This window comes from Equus asinus, chromosome 4 (genome assembly GCF_041296235.1).
Source record: "Equus asinus isolate D_3611 breed Donkey chromosome 4, EquAss-T2T_v2, whole genome shotgun sequence".
NCBI classification, from domain to species: Eukaryota; Metazoa; Chordata; class Mammalia; order Perissodactyla; family Equidae; genus Equus; species Equus asinus.
The window spans coordinates 137,376,859-137,400,697 of record NC_091793.1 but is presented as its reverse complement, the minus strand read 5'-3'; the positions used below and the strand labels follow the sequence as shown (position 1 = coordinate 137,400,697).

The 23,839-nt window shown below is 35.5% G+C and overlaps 1 protein-coding gene across 1 annotated transcript in view; it reads right to left on the bottom strand.

Annotated features, from left to right (window-relative positions):
• Positions 1–23,839, bottom strand: part of BMPR2 (bone morphogenetic protein receptor type 2) — a 203,076-nt gene that overhangs the window by 87,232 nt on the left and 92,005 nt on the right. Inside the window, exons 2-3 of the mRNA XM_044768427.2 lie at positions 2,669–2,839; positions 1,368–1,538 (exon numbers count right to left, since the gene is read on the bottom strand). Coding sequence (XP_044624362.1) covers positions 1,368–1,538; positions 2,669–2,839 — 342 coding nt within the window. The remainder of the gene's footprint in view (positions 1–1,367; positions 1,539–2,668; positions 2,840–23,839) is intronic.

The window sequence follows — 23,839 nt, the reverse complement described above, 5'->3', positions numbered from 1 at the left end:
CCCTTCCCATCCTTCCTGATTTAATTTCACTTTTTGCATATGTAGAATAGTAACATGATTCCAGAAGTCAAAACTATCATACAAAAAGCTGTACTCAGACAACTATTCCTCCTTCCTGTATTCTTTCTACTCCATTCCCTCCATCCCTAGTAAGCAACTGACTTCCATTATTCTCTGGTTTATCCTATCTTTGTTTCTTTTTGTAAAGATAAACTTTCTGTCTTAACACAAAAGATAGCATATTATAAATGCTTTTTATTTTCCTAACGTCATCTCTAGAAATCACTCCATGTCAGTTCATAGAGATCTTACTCATTTTTTCCTTGTAGCTGTATACTTAGTACTCCATTACATGTATGTACCATAGTGTATTTCAATTAATCTTCTATTCTTGGACATTCAGGTACTTTCCAATATTATGCAGTTACAATTAACACTATAACAGATAACTCTATGTAGATGTATTTTTTAATTTTAATTTCTTACTTATTTTTATTTTATTTTTTTGGTGAGGAAGATTGGCCCTGAGCTAACATCCGTTATCAATCTTCCTCATTTTTTTTTCTTTCTTTTGTAAGACTGGCACCTGAGCTAATATCTTTTGCCAATCATTTTTTTCCCTTCTCCTCAAAGGTCCCCAGTAAATAGCTGTATATTCTAGTTGTAAGTCCTTCTGGCTCTGCTATGTAGGATGCCGCCTCATCATGACTTGATGAACAGTGCTAGGTCCGTGCCAAGGAGCCGAGCTGGTGAAACCCTGGGCTGCCGAAGTGGAGTGCGCAAACTTGACCACTCAGTCATGGGGCCGGCCCCCCACTTTTTGTTTTGAGGAAGACTGTCCCTGACCTAACATCTATGCCAATCTTCCACCACTTTGTATGTGGGATGCCACCACAGCATCGCTTGATGAATGGTGTATAGGCCTGTGCCTGGGATCTGAACCCATGAATCCCAGGCCACCAAAGCAGAGCACATGAATTTAACTACTACATCACTGGACCGGCCCCCAATTCTATACATATATATTTTTGTATTGTTGGAGGTATATCTTCAAGATAAATCCTTACAAATGGGAATGCTGGGTCTTAAAGAGTAAGCACACATGTAGTTTTCTTAATATTGCCAAATTCCCCTCCATAGGGGTTGGAAAGTACTATATTTTGATCCAAACTCATTTGGTAATATACCAATACCTTAGAAATCCTGGTGCATCTCTTTTAGATTTCAGATATTAGCTATATGCAGTCTCATGATGTTGGAATGCTCTTTCACTCCTGCCAAACCTGAATGTTTTTATATATTTTTAAATTTTGCAAATCTTTGATGAAGGGAATTAAAAGGAAAAGTAAGTTACTTTAACTACTTACTGAGTGGTGTTGTGTCTGGAGGTGGAAAATTCTCAGTAAAATTAACATTACACAAGTCTGTGCTACAGCAGCAGAAACGGTATGTTCCATTCTGAATTGAGGGAGGAGTGGTAGTTACTACACATTCTTCATAGTGACACTCCTGGGGGTCTCCAATGTGAGACCAACATCCTACAAATCAATATTAATGTAAGCAAGTTAGGAGTCAATACAATAGACAAAACTAAAAGGAAAATAACAAACTAAGAAATAACTGCAATCAATGTGACAGAGTCAGTACACATAAGTTATAAAACACTCTTGCAAATCAATAGGAAACACACATTTTTAAATAAGAGAAAAATAGCAAAGTATAAATAGGCATTTCACAGGGGAAAAAAGCCACCAACAAAACGTTTAACTTCATCATTAATCTAAGAATTATTATTAAAGCAACAGTAAGATTTCATTTTTGTCTATATCTATTAAATTGTTCCAAGTTTAAAAAATAATAACACACCATCATAACAAGGATTCAGTAACAGTCTCATACACTGCTGGAGGGAAAGTAAATGTGCATAGCATTTCTAGAAAGCCACGTGGTAATTTTCATGAAGAGTCTTTAAAAGATTCATGTTTTACAATCTAATAATTCTACTTCGAGGAATCTATTCCAAGGAAATAACCAGATAAAATCAAAGACTTATGTTCAAAGATGTTCACTGAAGCATGATGTATTACAGTAAAAACCAGAAAACAGCATAATGCCCAACCACAGAGTAATGTATAAGTAAACTGTGGTACACGTATGCAATGATTCTTTGTTAAATGTTAAATATTGAGCGGTTAAAAATGTTTTCAAATAATATTTAAAGACATGGGAAAATGGTCATGATATAATTTAAGACAGGAAACGTGAGTATGAAATTGTTTATACACTATTATACTAATTTTGAAAAAAGAAATATACACATGTATAAACATACAGGTATGTAGAAAACACACCTGAAGGGAATAAACTAATATAGTAAAAAGTTTTTAAGAGTATGGAATTGTACACGTTTGTTTTTCTTCTAATTTTCTATATTTTTTAAACTTAATACAATGAAGATATATTATTAACATTATAATAAGAATTAAAATAAGCTAAAAATCAATTACCTTTCACAAATTTGGGGCTTGTGGGTGAATATATACATGGATATATACTTTTAAATTTACTGCTTTCCTAGAGAGGGTTTTAATCTACCTCCATGTGCTTTTTAAATAAACGTTAATTGTACGAAATACAAAATTATTTCAGGTAAGAAAGTATTACTTGCCTTGTTTTACGAGATTTATGTCCCCTTTTGATTTCTCCCAAAGGCCGTAGCAGGTACTACCTTTTGAGCATAATATGGTTCCATTTTCATGAGAGATTCGACTCTCACCTATCCCAAGGTCTTGCTGATATGGATCTTTAAAAGCACATAGACGTTCTTGATTCTGAGAAGCTAAAATAAAGGAAATAAAAGAAAAACAAATTAATTTTATGATAATCTTTGCAAAAAAAAAAATTACTATATAAAATCTTAAAGAGTCTTTTTGAATGGCATCGTAAATTCCCCTACTAAATCTCTAAGAAGGCTTGAATAAGTTTGTAATTTTATATTTATTCAGTAACTTCTTTTTGTTCATTAATTAAGTTGCAACCTCCAAACAAGAAGCAAACTTGAAAACTCATTTCCTAACAGCAATCCCCTCTTACACAAATTATTCTCACCACTCTTTCTCCTATTAAATAATTTTGGTGTCCGCTATAACTCCTCAGTTGAGGGAAACAATAGACAGAATAAACAAATGGGACTTCATCAGACTAAACAGCTTCTTCAAGGCAAGGGAAAACAGGATTGAAACAAAAAAACAGCCCATTAATTGGGAAAAAATATTTACAAGCCACTTATCCGACAAAGGGTTAATCTCCATAATATACAAAGAACTCACACAGCTTAACAACAACAAAACAAACAACCTGCTCAAAAAATGGGCAGAGGACATGAACAGACATTTCTCCAAAGAAGATATAAGTGTGGCCAATAGACACACGAAAAGATGTTCATCATCGCTAATCATCAGGGAAATGCAAATCAAAACTACACTAAGATATCACCTTACACCCGTTAGATTGGCAAAAATATCCAAAACCAAGAGTGACAAATGTTGGAGAGGCTGTGGAGAAAAAGGAACCCTCATACACTGTTGGTGGGAATGCAAACTGGTGCAGCCACTATGGAAAACAGTATGGAGATTTCTCAAAAAGTTAAAAATAGAAATACCTTATGACCCAGCCATCCCACTACTGGGTATCTATCCTAAGAACCTGAAATCAGCAATCCCTAGAGTCCCTAGGGGGTTGGATAATTTTGGGAAATTCTACAGTACTCACTTTTATAATATTTTGCAGTCAGTTGTAGAAAACTAAACACATATCATTAGGCATGGTAACTAAGGATTAGGAGAGGGACTACGAATGGGTACATGGTTTCTTTTGGTGGAGATGGAAATGCTCCAAAATTAGATTGTGGTAATGGTTCCACAAGTCTGTAAATTTACAAAAAAATAACTGTTCACTTAAAATGAATGAATTTCATGGTATATAAATTATACCTTAATAAATCTGTTTTTAAAAACCTACGGTGGGGCCGCCCCGTGGCAGAGTGGTTCAAGCTCAGCCTGCTTCACTTTGGTGGTCCAGGTTAGTGGATTCGGATCCCAGGTGCAGACCTACTCCACTCTCAGCCATGCTGTGGAGGCATCCCACATGCAAAATAGAGGAAAGTTGCCACAGATGTTAGCTCAGGGCTCATCCTCCTCAAGCAAAAAAAAAACGGGAGGACTGGCAACAGATGTTAGCTTAAGGTAAATCTTTCTCACCAAAAAAAAAAACAAACACAAAACTAAGACTATTAAGTGGGCAAAAAAAGAAAATGACTTTCTGTTATTAAATTTAAAATAACGATATAATAGCCAGAAGAAGAAATGCTCGATAATCCCTTATATAATAAAGGGACAACCCAATGTACTTTCAATGCCAGTCAGTCTTTCTCCATATACATAATCTGATTTAACTAATTTCAATAGAACTTTTGCCACATACTTTATCAGCTAACATTTACCTACATTGCTGAGAATACCAAAGAAGTAAAAGGTTATTGAAAGCAACAGGTAATCTTTATTTGGTTTCTTAAAGTAGACTTTCCTAATGTGTTTGGTGAAAATAACAACAGTCTAATACACTTGGCCAATGTATTCCTCATGGGTTTCTGATTTCTTTCTTTATTTTGGGTGTGTATCTTACTTAGTATGGCTTAATTCACTAGCACTGGAGCTGATTTATTAAAATAATGTTTCAGAACCTACAAAACTAAGGACCGAAATCTGGAGAAGAAATGAAAGAGACAATTGTGTGCCTGAACTGGTGAATCTCAGGCTGCTGAAGCAGAACGTGCGCACTTAAACGCTGTGTCACCGGGCCAGCCCCAATTCTACCTATTTTTACCACATGTAGTCACATATTCAAATTCTTTCAATAACAAACTTAATTATATTACTAGATTATCTTGCACATTTAATACCAGTATTTCCTTAGATTATCCCCTAACTTGAAAACTTTATCAAATTATTGTAAAAATTAAAATCAAATATATTTCTACATATAAAGTACATACAACACAAAGACTCATACTTAAAAGATTCAAACTACAAACAAAAACTCTGTAATGAGATTTGAAAAAGCATGTCTATCAATGAGGCATAACTTCTTTTCTCTGTTCCACCCCATTCCTTTCTCTTTTTTGCTGGGGAAGATTTGCCCTGAGCTAACATCCTCTGCCAAGTGCCTGCTTTTTGTATGCGAGCCGCCACCAGAGTATGGCCACTGCAAGATGAGTGGTGTAGATCCATGCCCAGGAACTAGGCCCGGGTCGTCAACACGGAGCGTGCTGAATTGAACCACTAGGCCACCAGGGCCAGCCCTCCACCCCATTTCTTGATGCAGGTGAAGTGCTCCTTACCTACTACCAGACGTTGAAGTTACATAACTCACTCTGTTTCCCTTTTTGTCTTGATTGATAGAAAGCTCAGAATGAATTTATGAACTCAATATCTCTAATTTTCCACAACCAAGATACTGTAATTTTTCCCCTCCTCTTCTCCTGTTACACATTTTGACTAGAATTTTGTATTGAATACTGAGTTGATGAATAGGAATCTAACTGTACCTTGAAGTAGATAGATCACAAATAAATGAGTGCTTTATTTAATTTAAAAAGAAAAAGAAAAGGTATATCCTTATGAAAGAATAGATGTAAACAAGTATTTTTGCTCTTCCTGAATTTCCTTCACAAGTGAAAAGTAGCTGAAGGCCTGAACATGTATAAATTTTTTAGTGCCATTAAATAATCTGATGATTGAAATCTAAAATTCTCCTTACAGAAGAAAACAAAACACATGAACAAATCCAACCTCCCGTGTCTCCTTCTCCCTTTCTCCTCGCCCCCAACTAAGCTGAAGTGAGTATCAAAGCAAGAAAGGTACAACTCGAGGCGACTGAGTCGTATCTTTAATATCCCTCGGTTTTCACTAATTTTTTTCTTAAAATAACTTGAGCCTACTTTTTAGGAATCATTTTATACCAGTGGCATTAGTATAGGCCAACTGTAATTTGCTATTTTAAGAGTAACTCTTTCAAATTATGATTCAGCAAATTCTAATATAATATAAAGGTGTTCTAGCAAGAATTCCCTGGTCAAAACAAAGAAAAATCCATTTTGTAAAATTGGATCCATTTATAGAATAGATTTTACATCCATTGTTTATAGCTTTTTAAATGCTATTTATTAAAATTGGTCTCAGCAATATCTGTACGAAGTTTTGAATTCTTCATAAACAATGCAGGAAAAGTAGGGATGAAATAAAGAATACAATGAGAAACAGTATAGCCTGGCATTATATCGTCACAGATTACATACACAGACTCGCTCATTTACATGTAGGTGTTCTAAATTTGTCAACAGCTAGACAAATTTTGATCAGTCAAGTATGGCCAATTACTTAGTTCTTTTAGAGGACATCCTTAACTAGGTACAGTGATTAGATATAGGTCTTAAAAAAATTGCTCTCCTCATTTTAAATAGGTGATATTTGGTTATAAGCACTAAAACGATATTGATTAACGTAACTACATTAAACTGGAAATAGTTTCATCCAAACTACTGACAGAGGCATCTTCATAAAACATAGAGCTGATCATGTTTAAAATCTGTTAGCTCCCTGATGTTTCTAGAATTAAATAAAAACTCTTCAGTTAACATATAAGGCCCTTCATGATCAAGACCCAACAAGGCTGCATGATCACCTTTGTGGGCCCCAGGAATTTTCATTTTCATGGGCCCCTTCCTCCACTAAAAAATTATTAAAAATTATATTTTTAAAGACAATATATTAAAATTAGATATTAAAACATTTTATTCAATCTAAAAGTTCTCTTCCTTCTGATTTTTTTTTTTTTTTTTGGCTGAGGAAGATTTGCCCTGAGCTAACATCCATGCCAATCTTCCTTTTAGTATGTGGGCCGCCAGCACAGCATGGCTGCTAACAGAGTGGTGTAGGTCCATACCTGGGAATCAAACGCAAGCCACTGAAGTGGAGTGCACTGAACTTAACCACTAGGCCATCGGGGCTGGCCCTCCTTCTGATTTTTAAAAGAAATTAAAACATTTTCATGGGCCTCCAGAAATACTGTGGGCCCTAAGCCCTGTGCCTAATATGCCTAATAGGTAAGTCAGCCCTGTGACCCAATCTACCTCTTGCCATACCTCCTACTCCTCCATTCTGAGCTCCTACCACACTAATATGCCAAGGCCTCTCCTGACCTTTACATATAACGTTCTCCAAATCCAGAAGGCTATTTTTCCCGCTCTGCCAGTGAAGTCCGCAGACTGTGAAAAGATGTGCTCTGCACTCCCTAAGCTCTTAACTCATAACTGATTTCGCATTATATAGCATTATATTTTACCTGTTTGCATGCATATCTCCTCCACCAATCTGGAGGTTGACTTCATTTGTTCCTAGAGCAAGATCAGTATTTAACTCATTTTATTTTTTTTCAGATTGGCACCTGAGCTAACATCTGTTGCCAATCCTTTTTTTTCTCCTTCTTCTCCCCAAAGCCCCCTAGTACATAGTTGTATATTCTAGTTGTACGTCCTTCTGGTTGTGCTATGTGGGACGCTGCCTCAGCATGGCTTGATAAGCAGTACTAGGTCCATGCCTAGGATCCAAACCGGTGAAACCCTGGGCCGCCAAAGCAGAGCGTGAGAACTTAACCACTCGGCCACAGGGCTGGGGCCTAACTCATTTCATATAGCACTAATCGCCAACAGGGCAGACAGTTTTCATATCTACATGTATTGTCCTCAATATCATATTCCCATTCAAAGGTTAAAAAAATCTAGGCAATAATCATCTAGTCCTTCTACCACTCTATGACAAACGAAGCTGAAAATTAGTATGGGTGTAGAGGCAATATCATTATTTTCCCCCACATATATAGCCAAATTACTGAGAATAAAATAATCATTTTCTGTTTACATATGCTTCCTGGGTCAGTATTTGCTAATCATATACAACATTTAATTCCTAGGAACAGACGTTTGGAATAGTCAGCTGTCTTGCATTTCCCACACCATAATAAAAGAATACCAAGAAAGTAGAGTGTAAAGGTATAGCAGAGGGGCCAGCCCGGTGGCGCAGCAGTTAAGTGTGCACCTTCTGCTTTGGTGGCCCAGGGTTTGCCGGTTCAGATCCCAGGTGCAGACATGGCACCGCTTGACAAGCCATGCTGTGGCAGGCGTCCCACATAGAAAGTAGAGGAAGATGGGCACGGATGTTAGCTCAGGGTCAGTCAGAGGAGGATTGGCAGCAGAAGTTAGCTTAGGACTAATCTTCCTCAAAAAAAAAAAAGTAAGGGAGAGTTTTATCATGTAAGCATCAGTTAACTGTCATTATAGATAGATGCAAATCAGAAACATCACTATGTACACACTGGAAAATACTACTTACTTGCGTTTATGAGAGAAGGAGAGAGAGGGAAAAAATAGCTACTCTGAAAATATTAACTATTTGCCCTTTTCCCTTTTTACCAAATATTCTTAAATTATTTAAATTTTCATGAATATATTCATGTATTACTTATATATTTCAAAAACAGAAGTGTTTCTACTTTAATTTTTTACATTTAAAAAATTTTATTTTGAAATAATTATAGATTCATTGAAAGAAATATAGAAGGAAGTCCAATGCTTCTCTCCTCAATGCGAACATGCCACACAATCACTGTACAGTATCAAAACCAAGAAATTGACGTTAGCACAATCCCATAGAGCTTATTCAAATTTCAGCAGTTATACATGCACTCATCTGTATATGTGAGTGTAAATCTATGCAACTGTCACACACTATCACAATCAAAATACTCAACTGCACCATCATAAGATTCCTTCATGTTAACCCATTATGGTCACCATCCCTTCACTCCCATTCCTAACCAATAACAAACACTAATCTGTTCTCCAACTCAACAATTATGTTATTTTATGATTGTTATATAATGAAATCATCATTATGTATCCTCTTGAGATTTGCCTTTTTTCACTCAGCAAAATTTCCTTGAGGTTCACCTAAGTTACTGCATGTTATCAATAGTTCATCACTTTTTATGGAGTAGTATTCTATGGTATGCATTTACCACAATCTGTTTAACTTTTCACCCTTTTTTCTTTTTTTTTTTCTCCTCACAGCCCCCTGGTACATAGTTGTATATTTTTCGTTGTGGGTCCTTCTAATTGCGGCATATGGGACGCTGCCTCAAGGTGGTTCAATGAGCAGTGCCATGTCCGCGCCCAGGATTCGAACCAACGAAACACTGGGCCGCCTGCAGCGGAGCATGCGAACTTAACCACTCGGCCAAGGGACAAGCCCCAACTTTTCACCCTTTTAAGGTCATCTGGGTAGTTTCCATTAGAAATTAGAAATAAAACTATTAGAAATAAAACTGCTATAAACATTTGTGTACATGTTCAATTTTAATAGAAATTTTGTTTATTTAAAATAAAACAAGAATATTATCCTAGAAAAAGAAAGTATGATGTCTGGAAAAAGCAACTTGACATTAAGACCACGTGCTCTACTAAGAGAATATATTGTGTCCCATCATATACATTAGTCCATGAAAAGCTTACAAAGTACTCAAACTCTCTAACTTTCTCTGACCAACTAGTTCCAGTACTGGGAGAAACTGGCTTGTGCTATGGAAATTTGGTTTCAAGAAATAAACAAAGCAAAACGTGGCAAAATAAACATATGAGAGGAGAGATTCCAGTTTGGGGATGTTTTTGTTGTTGTTTAAACAAAGACTAGTCCTTTGTAACAGGGTCAAACAGGCAAAGTGTACCCTCTTTCCCTTCTGCTGCCCGGACATGGAGAGCTTTAATGTGGAAACTTCTGCTGGCCAGCTTTTCCTAGAAGCATGCCAAGGACAAGATTCATCCATCTATCTTTATCTCTTATTTCCTTTTCCCTACATTAAAAATAAACAGGCATATGGCAAATAAGTTTTCACATGAAAAATGTGAATTTCATATTAAAAAATGCAAATTAAAACTACAATGAGATACTTCTACACACCTAGTAGAATGACTAAAATTTAAAAACAAAACAAAAACCCTTGACAATACCAAGTGCTCACAAGGATGCTGAGACAGATGGGACTACCACTGCTGATGAAAATGCAAAATGGTACAGCTACTGTGGAAAACAGTTTGGTATCTTCTTATAAGTTAAACATACACCTACTATTTAACCGAGTAATCCCACTCCTAAGTATTGACCTAAACGTAATGAAAATCTAAGTTCACACAAAAAACTTTATGTGAACGCTTATAGTGGCTTTATTCACAGTTGCCCAAAACTATAACCCAAATGTCCCTCAACTGAAGAATGAATAAACAAATACTACTCAGCAATAGAAAGGAAAGAACTATTGACATAAGAAACACCATGAATTTCAAATACATTATGCTAAATGAAAGAATCCAGACTGAAAAAGCTATATACAATATGATTCATTATATGATATTCTGGAAAGGTAAAACTACAGAGATGGAGAACAGACCAGCAATTGCTAGATATTTGGTGGGGTGTGAGGGAGAAGTTGATTATAAAGTGGTACCACAGGGAATTTCTGAGGGGTGGAACTGTTCTTTATCTTAATTGAGGTGGTTGTTACATGACTATGCATTTGACAAAACTCATAGAACGGTACACCAAAAAGAGTAAATTTTATTTAAATAAATTTGAAATTAATTAGGTGCAGACAAGTATTAAATATGTATTAATGGATTAATATATCAATTTCTTCTATATACACATGAATTTTAGAAAGGGACTTCTCCAGCTTAGGAAACTAGAAAAAGAACGGTAAATTAAACCCAAAGCAAGCAGAAGAAAAGAAATAATAAAAATTACAGCAGGAATCAATGAAATTGAAAACAGGAAATTAAAAAATAGAAAAAGAAAAATCAATAAAACCAAAAGCTGGTTCTTTGAAAAGATCAGTAACATTGATAAGCCTGTAGCCAGGCTAAAATAAGAAACAAAGAGAAAACACAAATTATTAATATTAGAAACGAAAGAGGGGATATTAGTACAGGCCCCATGAACATAAAAAGATAAACTAATATTATGAAAAACTCTATGTTCACAAATTTGATAACCTAAATGAAGTGGACCAATTCCTTGAAAGACAAAATTCACACAAGAAAAACATCATACTGGAAGTTCTAATTAATGAAATAAGACACAAAAAAGGAAACAAAAAGTAATGGATCGGGAAGGAAGACATAAAACTATCTTCGTCTGGAATATTAGTACTAAAACGAAATGAGCTATCAAGACATGAAGAGTCAGGGAGGAAACTTGAATGCACATTACTAAGTGAAAGAAGCCCATCTGAAAAGGCTACATACTGTATGAGTCTAACTATATGACATTCTGGAAAAGGCAAAACTAGAAAGACAGTAAAAAGATTAGTGCTTGCCAGGAACTGTGGGGAGGGACGGATGAACGGGCAGAGCACAGAAGATTTTTAGGACAGTGGACCTTTTCTGTCTGATACAGTAATGGATACATGTTATTATACATTTGTCCATAGAATGTACGATTCCAAGAGTGAACCTAAGACTGCTCTACAAAACAAAGTTTATTAATTAAAAAAAAAAAACCTTCCAAGAAATGTAATGCTTTATCTCAAACAGAAATCTCTGATGAAGGAAATTCAAGTACAAAGTAACTTGGTAGGGATGATTTTCAGGGATGTGAAAGGAGGGTGCGGGTTCTTGTGACCACCCCATTCAAATCACATCTAAAAGGTGAACACATAGTCTAACGTACCGATGGTAGAATATTTAGTATTTCTTAGCACATCAAAGAATTATCAATAGTTCATAAGAGAAAAATTCAAACTTTATACTTTGCATGATTTTTATTAGTTTTCCTATAATTTATGAATAGAGAAAAGAACAGACACCACCAGTACCGAGTCTTTGTTCCATTCACTAACTACAGAATTATACACATTTTAAAACACCTTTAATTTTGTAATGATCACTGACAGATAACAGACCAAACATCCAACCATATACTTTATCTTTGTCACACTCCATTTACCTCCTTTATCGTCCTCACATCAACCTCTCTCCTATAACCACAAATATTCAGCATGCCAATTTCCTCAAAGAGATGCAGTCATACAAAGATTTAAATCCAGTATACAAGCCCTAGGTATCACAAAAGTGAAATCTGGAGCATGTATGGAAAAATCTCCTACAAAACATTCTTTTTCCCTACATAAATGAGGCTCACTCTTTCTAAAATCACATCCACAAAGTAAATCTAATGTATGGAACACCTGACTCTGCTTAGAGTGTGTTTATATCTACCTATTTCTGTTAAATTAAAGAGGATTTACGTGCATGTTTCTTTCAACTCAAATGAAATAAGTCCATGAAATCTAGCTGGCTTATATTCAATACTTCCAGATAGTGATACCAAGTATATTTCTGAGATAGTGGCTATACAGGAAGTATGGTATTCATCCCAAACTTAAAAACCTCTGTAGATATGTCAGAAGTTAAGAACCAGACCATAAATATCAGTCTCTAGCTTATGTTAAACCATTTCTGCACTCATCAGCCATTAAAATGTACCACAGCTGCTCCATTTCCAATGTCAAAAGAACTACCATTTTCCCTCATCTGCCTCTTTGAGCCAGGATCAATAGGAATGGTTAAAATAAAACACTGAAGATATGTCTACCAGCTTCAATCAATTCCTGCCTGAAGGGTGGAGAGACAAGGTTTAAAAAATATCCAGCCAATGATACTCCTAGAATGTCAAAATCAATTCTAAGTTGAGAATACTTCTATATTGCATTTCAAAATATGTAACTTGGTGAGTAGAAATCTTACTGTAGCTTTGGTCAAAAATTTTATTCTTCTCAAAAACAAACTAACTTCCTTAAATTATAGCAAACATTTGTTATCTTGAGACAGAAAAACATACGGTTAACTGTTAAATGGAAATTACAGTTGGTACCTTGGTGATCCTCCTAATAATCCTATGAGATGGGTGTTATCATTTCAATTTTACAAAGAAGGATACTAAATCATACAAAGGGATAAGGAAGTTATCCCAAGTCACTCAGCTATTAAGTATCAGGGTAAAGATTCAAGCCCATGTTTGTCTGATTCCAGAATGCCTGCCAATTAGGCATTTGGTCAACATATCAGAAAAATATAGGTTTAAAAAAATTCTTTTTCTTTTGAATTTCTAATTATTTTCAATCAATTTTTTATATTTTTAACTGCTTACAATAGCAAAAAGCCAAAAGTATAAACAGCAATCATCTCTGGGTGAACAGGATTGAACATTCTTTTTATTTCTTTTTTTTTTGAGGAAGATTAGCCCTGAGCTAACGTCTGCTGCCAATCCTCCTCTTTTTGCTGAGGAATATTGGCCCTGAGCTAACATCTGTGCCCATCTTCCTCTACTTTATATGTGGGACGCCTACCACAGTATGGCTTGACAACTGGTGCCATGTTCGCACCTGGGATCCAAAACAGGGAACCCCGGGCTGCCAAAGCGGAATGTGCACAATTAACCGCTGCGCCACCAGGCTGGCCCTTCTCTGCCCTTTTGAATTATTTTTCTGTAATGAAGAACATGCATTATTTCTATAATAAGAATTTTAAAACCAATTTAACAACAACAAAAACATTTAAAAGATCTGAAATTTTAAAAGGATACTTTTCACTTGAATTTTAATGATCACATTCTACTTAATGTTTGATGGATATTTGGTTAAAAAATATTTTCAAAAAATACATATTTTTTCAAGTATCAATATACATTTCTAGCAAAGTACGTAAACATAAAAAAGGTAAAATGCCCAAAGAAACACATAAGTTTGCAAAACAGCCTTGTCGTTTCACTATAAAACAGTAACTGGAAAAATTACTCTTTAATTATTTTACCTTAATAAAATTATGATCACAAACAATTCATTTTTCAGTAAATTCCTTTTGATCAAGTCACGTGAGGTCACCTTTAATGAAGGACATGAATCTTTAAGTAAGCTTGACCCAGAAGGGCCTATTACTGCAGTTCCCAACCTGCTAGACTTCAGCCACGTGGGTACCCCAGAACTGTTGCAAGAGGTCTGCAGGTGCACCTGCTCATCAAGCACCATCTGTAAACTTACTCAATATGTTGTCCACAGATACAGCCACAACTGTTTTGGAAATGTAAGTAGATGCCATTGTAATAAATGCCACTTTAAAGTATTGGTAAACAGCAATTCGTTTTTTTTTTCTCTTAAAAATTTTTTTTGACTAGATAATGCTTCACATGGTTTAAAAAACAGAAATATAAAGATTCACAGTGAAAACTTTCACTCATACCCTATTCCTATTTGCCTATTCTAATGTTCCCCTCCTCCCACTCCAAGAAACCACTATTCTTAACTAAGTTACTTAGTTTCTTTATTATTACATATTTTCTAAATCAACAGATTCTGAAAGGCAGATGTTACAAAATTTCTTAGGTTAAAATGGGGACTACTATTCTTGATTGCTTTGAAGAATGCCCCAAATTAAGGCATATATGGGTTTTCCCCACTATTCGAAAGTTCTCTTTATACAACTTCACTTTTATGAAAGATCTACATTAGTACCCATTTTCGCTAACCAAAAGAAATCTGAAGATGATTTTCACGTTTGCAACAAAAGGTGAAAAGCAAAAATGGCATTCAGCATTTGTTTTGCAGAAAGCCGTTATAGAGACTAAGCAGTCAAGCGTACTGTCATATTTCAAGCCTTCCACATCAGCCACAGCAGACCACAAACCTCAACCTTTGACATCAAGGCAGGCAGGCATAGAAGGAGGTATAGACGTTAGTGACCTGTCCACCCTGATAGATCCAGAGGATGCCTATGAGATGTTAACAGATCACCCTCTTCCTCTCTGTCCCACACTCCTGGCTCCTGTACCTCTCACCACCCCAACCTCCAATGACTCAGCCTAATACATTAACATCACCACCTTTCAGCCTTCCAGTGTGCTTGCTGTCTTCCCAGTTCTGGTAAGGAAAACTACACTGCACATAGATTATTATTCCTACTTTATATAGGCTGTGTATTTATCATGTAATTCCTGCTTTTACTATGTTAGTGTGATTTTAGGTTCTGTGTATTTTTTGGTATGATTTGATAGGTTATTTTTTGAGTCTAGGAATGCTCAAAAAATTTTCCCATATAATTTAATGGCAATTGCTTCTTCACTTCACACTCTTTCAGCTTACAAAAGGCTTCAAAGGAATGCTCTGCTTTCAGGTAGTGGAGGAAATCTGTACATAACTGAGAGGTTGTAAGCAGTCATTCAATCCCGGCATTGTCAAAGAAAAGAAATGGAAGCAGCTTGGTATGGAGAAGTCATGGGTTTCAGAGTTGAGTGAACCAGGATTCGAATCTCAATTTCCCCACTTTCTCCAGTTTCTTAACTTTTACAAGAAAAAATTAAAATTCCTAATTTGATGGATGGTTGGAAGGATTAAATGAGGTGAAATTTATGTGATTCAATTAGAACAAAATATGGGAATAATTATTAATATTACTCTTCATGTAATTCTTTTTAAAAATGATTTTCAAAAATATTACACAGTATTGTATCATTTACATAAACTTAAAAAACCCAAGATAGGGCCAACCACAGTGGCCTAGTGGTTAACTTCACTGCGCTCTACTTTGGCAGCCCAGTTAGGTTCCCCAGTACCAGCCTACATTGCTCTGTTAGTGGCCATGCTGTGCTGGCGGCTCACATACTAAAATATAGAGGAAGATTGGCACAGATACTAGCTCAGGGTGAATCTTCCTCAGCAAAAGAAAAAAACAAAAATCCAAAATAATACTCTAGGTTGTTTATGGAAATACACATCATGTGTTAAAGCTACAGATACACGAAAAAGAAGGATTCATACTAACTTCAGGAGAGTGATTAGTTTTGGAAAGTAGGAAAGGGAATGAAATTAGGCAATGGGGCTTTAATTTAATAAACGTACACACATCTTTCAAACAAATCTAGGGCCAATATGACAAAACATAACACCTGTTAAATCTTGGTCTTCCATATCCATCTCTGAGTGTTTGCACATTTGAAATACTTCACGACAATAAAATTTAAAAAACACTTTTAAAAGCTGGGCTTTTTCACATGACAGCTTAAGTATGCGAGACATGATTCATAGAACTACAGCACTGAGAAGAACTTTTGTGTTAATATTTAACCTCTTCATTTTACAAATCAAGAAACTGGAGAGGATGGTAGAACAATGCATAAAAAGAGAATCCCCTTGACAGAGTTTTGAACACAGAATTGCTAAGACTAAAAAATCACAAAGCCTGTCTATAGTTGAGCATTTGAAAAAGAAAATGTATGAGGCGATGTATTCCAGGTGTGCAAAGCTGGTTCAACCTTTGAAAATCAATTAACATAATCTATCATATCACAGTGTAAAGAAGAAAAATCACATGGTCATATCAACGCATGCAGAAAAAGCACTTGACAAAATTCAACACCCATTCATGACAAAAGCTCTCAGCCAACTCGGACTAGAGGGGACTTTCCTCATCTTCATTTTGGTAATGGAGGAGTCTGGGCAGGGACTATGTGGGAGCTCTGTACTTTCCAATCAATTTTGCTGCAAACCTAAAACTACTCTGAAAAATAAAGTCTCCTTAAAAAAAAATTGTAGGGGCTGGCCCCGTGGCCAGGTGGTTAAGTTCGCATGCTCCGCTGCAGGCGGCCCAGTGTTTCGTTGGTTCGAGTCCTGGGCGCGGACATGGCACTGCTCATCAAGCCACGCTGAGGCGGCGTCCCACATGCCACAACTAGAAGGACCCACAACGAAGAATATACAACTATGTACTGGGGGGCTTTGGGGAGAAAAAGGAAAAAATAAAATCTTTAAAAAAAAATTGCATAGGCAGGGGGAGGAATGGAGTATCACCACGAAAAATTCAAAGATGGAATTACTGTAATAATTACATTTTTAAAAAGATTTAGACAGCCACAATTTGTATTTTGATTGGTATGTGTTGGTTAACACTGAGTGCAAATTAATACATGAAGAGCAGTTCCTAATTTAGGCAGGACCGCCTGTGGAGGAGGGTAGCAATTTGGAAATGTGCAGAACTGGTATTGTTTTGTTTTGTTTTGGTTGTCAAAATGACTGAGGGGTTTTCACCGGCTTGAATCTAGCAGCAGGGATGCTAAATATTCCTCAATATGCAAAACAGCTTTGTAGGTGGAAGAACTATACTCTTCAAAATGCTACCCCATCCCTATACTAGGGCAGTAAAAAAGAAATTTATGGTATGATTTCTGACCTTTAAGAAGATAGAAAAAATTTAATAGAATTAATCCAAATTATGTGAATATATTTTCCACATAACTAAGAGGATGTAAAAGGAATGTGATTTTTTTTCTTTTCTTTACCATTAGGCAGGTCAATGAATCCAGTCTATCCTTATTCTCAAATGAACTGCTGCTTCTGGATTTAAAACTCTCATATTTTCTTGCTTCCCCTTTATCCTGGAATCATCATTACTGTGCCAAAACTGTTAGCATAGCTTATAATGAGCATTAGATTTTCAGAGGTAAAGCTTGATTTTAGTTCCTTTGCACCAACATGGAAAGGGTGGACTAATTAAAAATGCTTATAGATTTTTCTTCTTTTTTTAATTCAACAAATTTATTAGCCTGTGTCTAAATATTGTTCTCTTTTTTCCTCTGCTTCTGTGAGTGCTTCTCCAGGTATTCTTCCCCAGTCCTCTTATTCAATTTTGTAGTACCAAGTCTGTTCTTTACTCCTTTAATACTAACTTTATTTTTCCTAATGAATTTATTATAAAAAATTTCAAACTACAGAAAAGCAAAACATAAACCATAGTACCCGCCACCTAGATTTGACAAATGTTGATACTTTGCCATATTACCTTTGAATCTATTCTAAATGTTACATCTACATCTGGAAACTTATCTGGACCCTTCCCTGATCCTGTTTCCTGAGCAGTAACCATGCTCATAAAATTTGTATTTACCCTTTAAATCTATCTTTTTATATTTTTACTAAATATATATATGTCCCTAAACTATATTTGGCATTGTTTGAGGGTGTTTTTAAAATCTGCATAAAAAGGAAGGACACAGGATCCTGAAACTTGGTGGTTGTTTTTTTTTTAAAAGATTGGCCCTGAGCTAACATCTGTTGCCGATCTTTTTTTTTTCCCCCTTCTTCTTCCCCCCCAAGCCACCTAGTACATAGTTGTATATTCTAGTAGTGGTAGTTCTGGTTGTGCTATGTGGGATGCCACCTCAGCAGGCCCTGGTGAGCAGTGCCATGTCTGTGCCCAGGATCCAAACCAGGGAAACCCTGGGCCACCAAAGCGGAGCGTGCAAACTCGACCACTCGGCCACGGGGCCGGCCCCTGAAACTTTTTAAAATTTAAACATTATGTTTTTGAGACTCATCAAAACTTATTGAATTTTTAGTTATATCTTTCAAGATATAAATACAAGGATGTTCTTCCTCCCTACTTAGAAGCATTCTGATGATTTTCTTCTTAATAACATAGTTTTTCTAATGCCAAATGCCAAAAAAGTTTAAACACTGTGAGGTTTTCTTGTTTGTTTAATTTCATATAATTTTCAGATGTAGAATAAACTTTTAAGAATTCTAAATAATTTTCTATTTTTTTCATGATAAGGAGTGTTTATGATTTTTATTCAACAGAAGTAAGTAGAGTTCTGTTGGTAAATCATGTTTTCCAAATAACTAAAAGTGGGTAAAAGATGGAGTGTGAGGATTCTGGCAGTGAGTAGCCAGATGGTAGGTGACAAAAAGTTTGATAAGCCAAGTATCCAAAAAACTAGAATTTTAGGAAAGCAAAGGAAGAGAGTTCACTTAATCAAAGGGGAATGCTTAAAGAAAAAGAAAAGCAAAGATTCTAGCAGAGACAGTATGAAAAAAACTTTATTTCTGGCAGCAGGACATCTTACTTTCTCAGTCCCACATTTTGAGAACAGCCTACACTTTTTCTATCTTCAAGATACAGCATGCAAGCTAGGTCTATAAATGTAAAACTCTAGAAATTGTACACAATTATAGAGAACAGCTTTTTCAAATTAACTCTAAAAAGCTTTTTAGAACTTAGTGATAACCAATTTATATACTGGGGAATTTGGCAGACATAAAAATTGTAGTTATAAATAACAGTTCACTTACAGACAGATACATATTGGAGAACAAAATAAATAAGAAAAACGGTTTAAAAAATGCAAAAATTCATGTCAAATAAAAATGAAGGCAACTTTTTAAGATAAAATAAAGAAAAATGTGGAGATGAAAGAAATGATTACTACTTGGTTGGCATTTACTTTGAATATATATTATACTCAGAGATATAGAAAGAAAACAGAGGAAGTTTGAAACAACAGAGCAGAAGCCAAACTCTAACAAGAGTGGGCATTAGCAAAGACAGAAAACAAGAGCATTAAGCATTCAAATTTTTAAAAAATCTGTTTTACAGATGTGGCAAATGAATGCTTTCAGCAGAAAGTATCATTACACAGAATTGGCCATGCATTATTATACCATTTAAGCTGAAGGTATCCAACCACTTACTTTAAAAAAAAAAAAAAATGAAACTTTGTAACCTATCTTTTGCCCTTTGAGTGCAAGTGTCTCATTCTATTGTTTGATACTAGGGAAAAAAATGAAAGTTTGACATTAAAGAATTAGCATGTTTCCAAAGATCTCAATGGCTTATCTGTAGTACTTAAAAATTCATAAAACCATAGCTTGTTAAAAATATTGAGCTTCCTCTGGAAAAAATATATATACTGACTTATCTTTTCATTTGTATTATTTTTCTATTTCCTCTTTTATTCTAAAAATATCATTATAGATATACATTGCTGAAGAAATCACCAGAAATATACGATTGTCATGAAAAACTGCTATCTCATATCCATGTAAATGAGTTATACTAATACAGATTCACTGTAATAGAGCCAACATCAGGATCTATTGCATGGGACTTTATTACAGAATTTTATTATGGTTGACAGTTTTATATAAGAAATGGTTAATTTTCTTCAAATATACTGTAATTATTCTAAAATCAGATCTCCATTTATGATACATCCTGAAATGGATATTTCAGTACAGTACACAGAGGAACCACACATTAATAAACAAGCACTGACTCAGTGGCCAATACATAAATAGTATTGTGTAGATGCTAGAGGAGATTCTAAAGTTTTTATAAGACACTTACTATGGGCTCAAAGTTTGTTCAACACATTATAGAGCACCTTCTTTGTGACAAAAATTGTGTCAGATACTGGGGATGAAGCAATGAACAAAACCCTTCATCATATGAAGCAACAAATAACCAGAACAGAATGTGACCACCACAATATACAAAACCCAAATGTATATAAGGCTATTGTTCTAACTCAAAATCTTACAACACGAAGTTTAATCTGATTCATCATTTTGGATCAGATGCTAATAATACTAGTGTCAATAGAGAGAAAGACAAATGATAAATCTATTTTGAAAATAGGGGCAATTTGGCAGACACTAGTAGATAAGGTACTACAAACGTATATCCCTCTCTAAAAATTCACAAATTGATATTTGGCACTTCAAAAAAAAAAAGAAAAAAGGAAGGGAGGGAGGAAGGGAAGAATACAAGTCAACTTATACATTTATTGTTGTTAGAAAGAATTCATACTACTATGCACTAAGAGATACCCACACGTGAAGCTATGTTTACTGTACGGTTTACATGGAATCTCCAAACCCAGGCTCACTGTGGCTTGCAGATATGAAAGGGCTTTGAAAAGTGCTATACATATAGAAACAAACTTTCTGATGAGATCTGAAACAAGCAATACTACTTTAATTTTAAAGTAAAAATTATATAAAAGAACTCACCATAATAATAATATAGCAATTGGTAGAGTTTAAAAAAAAACTTTAAAATGAAACTAATCACAAACAAAACCTCTACTTTTTCAAAGGGTTCATTATAGTGAATTTCTACTGAGGAAAGCAAACCCTCAGTTAGAAGCAATCACAGCCTTGCCTCTTACCCAAAACAGGATTAACCTCTTTCACATACTCCATAATGATCCTGAAAGGCCTCCAAACATGGAGACAATGAGATAAATTAACATGACATGAGACAAATTAACAGGAGACAAACACAAAAGTTTCATAACATGTATGCATAGGAGAAACCTGGGAAAACTGACTTGCCAAAATCATGAAGCCCTCACTGTAAATACCATTCTCAGCTAAAGACAAAAGATGTTGGGGGTGGGGAGAGTCAAGGACTTCAAAGGGAAGGAACGTAATTCACAGGTAGGTGAAAAGGAGCAAATGTCTGGAGAGCAAATGTTGGCCACAAAGAAACATAAGAACACAGAGGGGAGCCCAACAAATAGGCTTTTCTAAGCTCTTCCCTGTCTACCACCTCATTCATGTTATGCTAAGCGGATAGCTTGCTTCCTGAGACAGATTTTTTCATCTGCATTCTTTTAGGCAGTTAAGGAGGAGGTAACAAGAAAAACTGAGTCTTGTTTCTTAAAAATAATCAGCCTAAAACAATCCTCATGTTAAAGAGAGACATTCTGGAGCGGCAAATTTTGTTTCCCTTTAGTACACCCTATGATGTTCGCACAATGATCAAATCACCTAATGACACATTTCTCAGACTGTATCCCCATCGTTAGGTAGTGCATAACTGTATACAGCTATTAAGCAATTTAAATATGGGTAATGCAACGGAAGAACTCAATTTTTTATTTTGTTTAATTAATTCAAACGTAAATTTAAATAGCCACTGCCATGGACTGAACTGTGTCCCCCCCTCCAAAATTCAAATGCTGAAGCCCTAACCTCCACTTTGATAGTATTTAGAGATGTGGCCTTTGGGAGGTAATTAGGTTTAGTTGAGGTCATGAGGATGAGGCCTTCATGGTGGGATCAGTGCCCTTATGAAAAGAGAAACCAGATAGCTTGCTTCCTCTCTCTTCCACCTCCCTCTGCCACGTGAGGACATAGCCAGAAGGTTTGCTGTCTACAAACCAGGAATAGAGCCCTTACTGGGGAACTGAATGACCCGGCACCTTGAACTTGAACTTCCCTGCCTCCAGAACTGTGAGAAATAAATTCACATTGTTTAAGCCACTGGGTCTATGGTATTTTGTTATGGTAGCTCAAGGTGACTAATATAGGCCATATGTGGCTAGTGACATATTAGATAGTGCAGCTCCAGCAGGTTACAGAAATATACCAAGCACTATATATAAACAAAAATAGTTTGAGATTATACTCACTTTTTGCTTTTATTCTTTAAAGCACAATTGTAGACTGTTATGACAACCCTACTCGCACAAAAAGACTTCCTTTTCCTAGCCTAAGAGTAAGTACTATAAAAGAGTGCTTGGTACCTTACAAGTTACTAGGTTACCAAAGATTATGAGACTGTAACCAAGCATTATATAACCAGGCCTCTTGCCAAATTTATTTCCTGCAAATAGCCTTTTCTTATACAAACAGAACTTTAAAACATTAGTATTCCAGTAGTATCTTGATATTTACATACTACTTAATCAGAAATAAATAGGGAAATAAAATGGGTAGTGGTTTCAGTCTTATTCTAACACTCTGCTCATCATCCTAACAGCATTCCTTAGCAAAACTTATGATTAAAACTAATCAACATAATTAAAGATGTCAGGTATAATTTCCGGAACTGAAAAGACTATAAAGTACTTACTTACACAATTTGGCCACGACACTTCCTTGTTTGACTTTCATTTCCAAAATCCTTAAGAGGGTATATGAGGACCTACATGATCTAGCAACTGCAAACCTTTCCAGCTTCATCCAGGTAGCAGCCATAGAGTAGTTTTCTCTTTCTCACCTAAAAGCCTTCATGCATTCTATTCCCTTTACCCAGAAGGTCGCATTTATTCAACTCATATTCATCTTAATATTTGTTCTTCAAAAAATCTTTCCCTACTCACCATAGACCAGTGAGGGGGGAACCCCTATCATACGCTCCATAGCATTCTATAATTCACAGTCTCCATCCTTGTTATTACTAGTAATGTGCCTGCCTTATGAGAGCAGGGACTGAGTTTTTGTTCATCACTGTGTCTTCAGCATGTGGTACTATACCAGCATTCAATATATGTTTATGGAATAAGTGAATGATATGTTTCCTTCCCCTATTTTTTGCCAAAGATAAGAAGTATTACTAGAACCAATTTGTTTTAAACAACAAAAGGTAGGGCACAACAGCAAAATGAAACCCTATGTCCATGCAAAAACCAGTACAAAGGCAGCCTTCTTTACAATAACCCCAAAATGGTAACAATCCAAGTGTTCGTAAATTGGTGAATGGGTCAACAAAATGTAATTTATTCATATACTACTACTGAGCAATAAAATGAGTAAACTACTGATATATCAACAATATGCATGAATCTCATCTCCATTGTGCTGAGTGAAAGATACTACACATGAGAACATACCATATGATTCCACATATATGAAATTGTAGGGAAAAAAAGTAATCTAAAGCAGATAAGTGGTTGCCTGGTGCTAGGGGCAGAGGGAAAAACAGACTACAAATGGGTACAAGTAATCTTAATAGGATTATGAAAATGTTTGGTATGCTGATTGTGATGGTGGGTTTTCAGGAATATATACAATTACAAAAATTCATCAAATTGTACGGTTTAAACACATGCAGTTTGTTTGG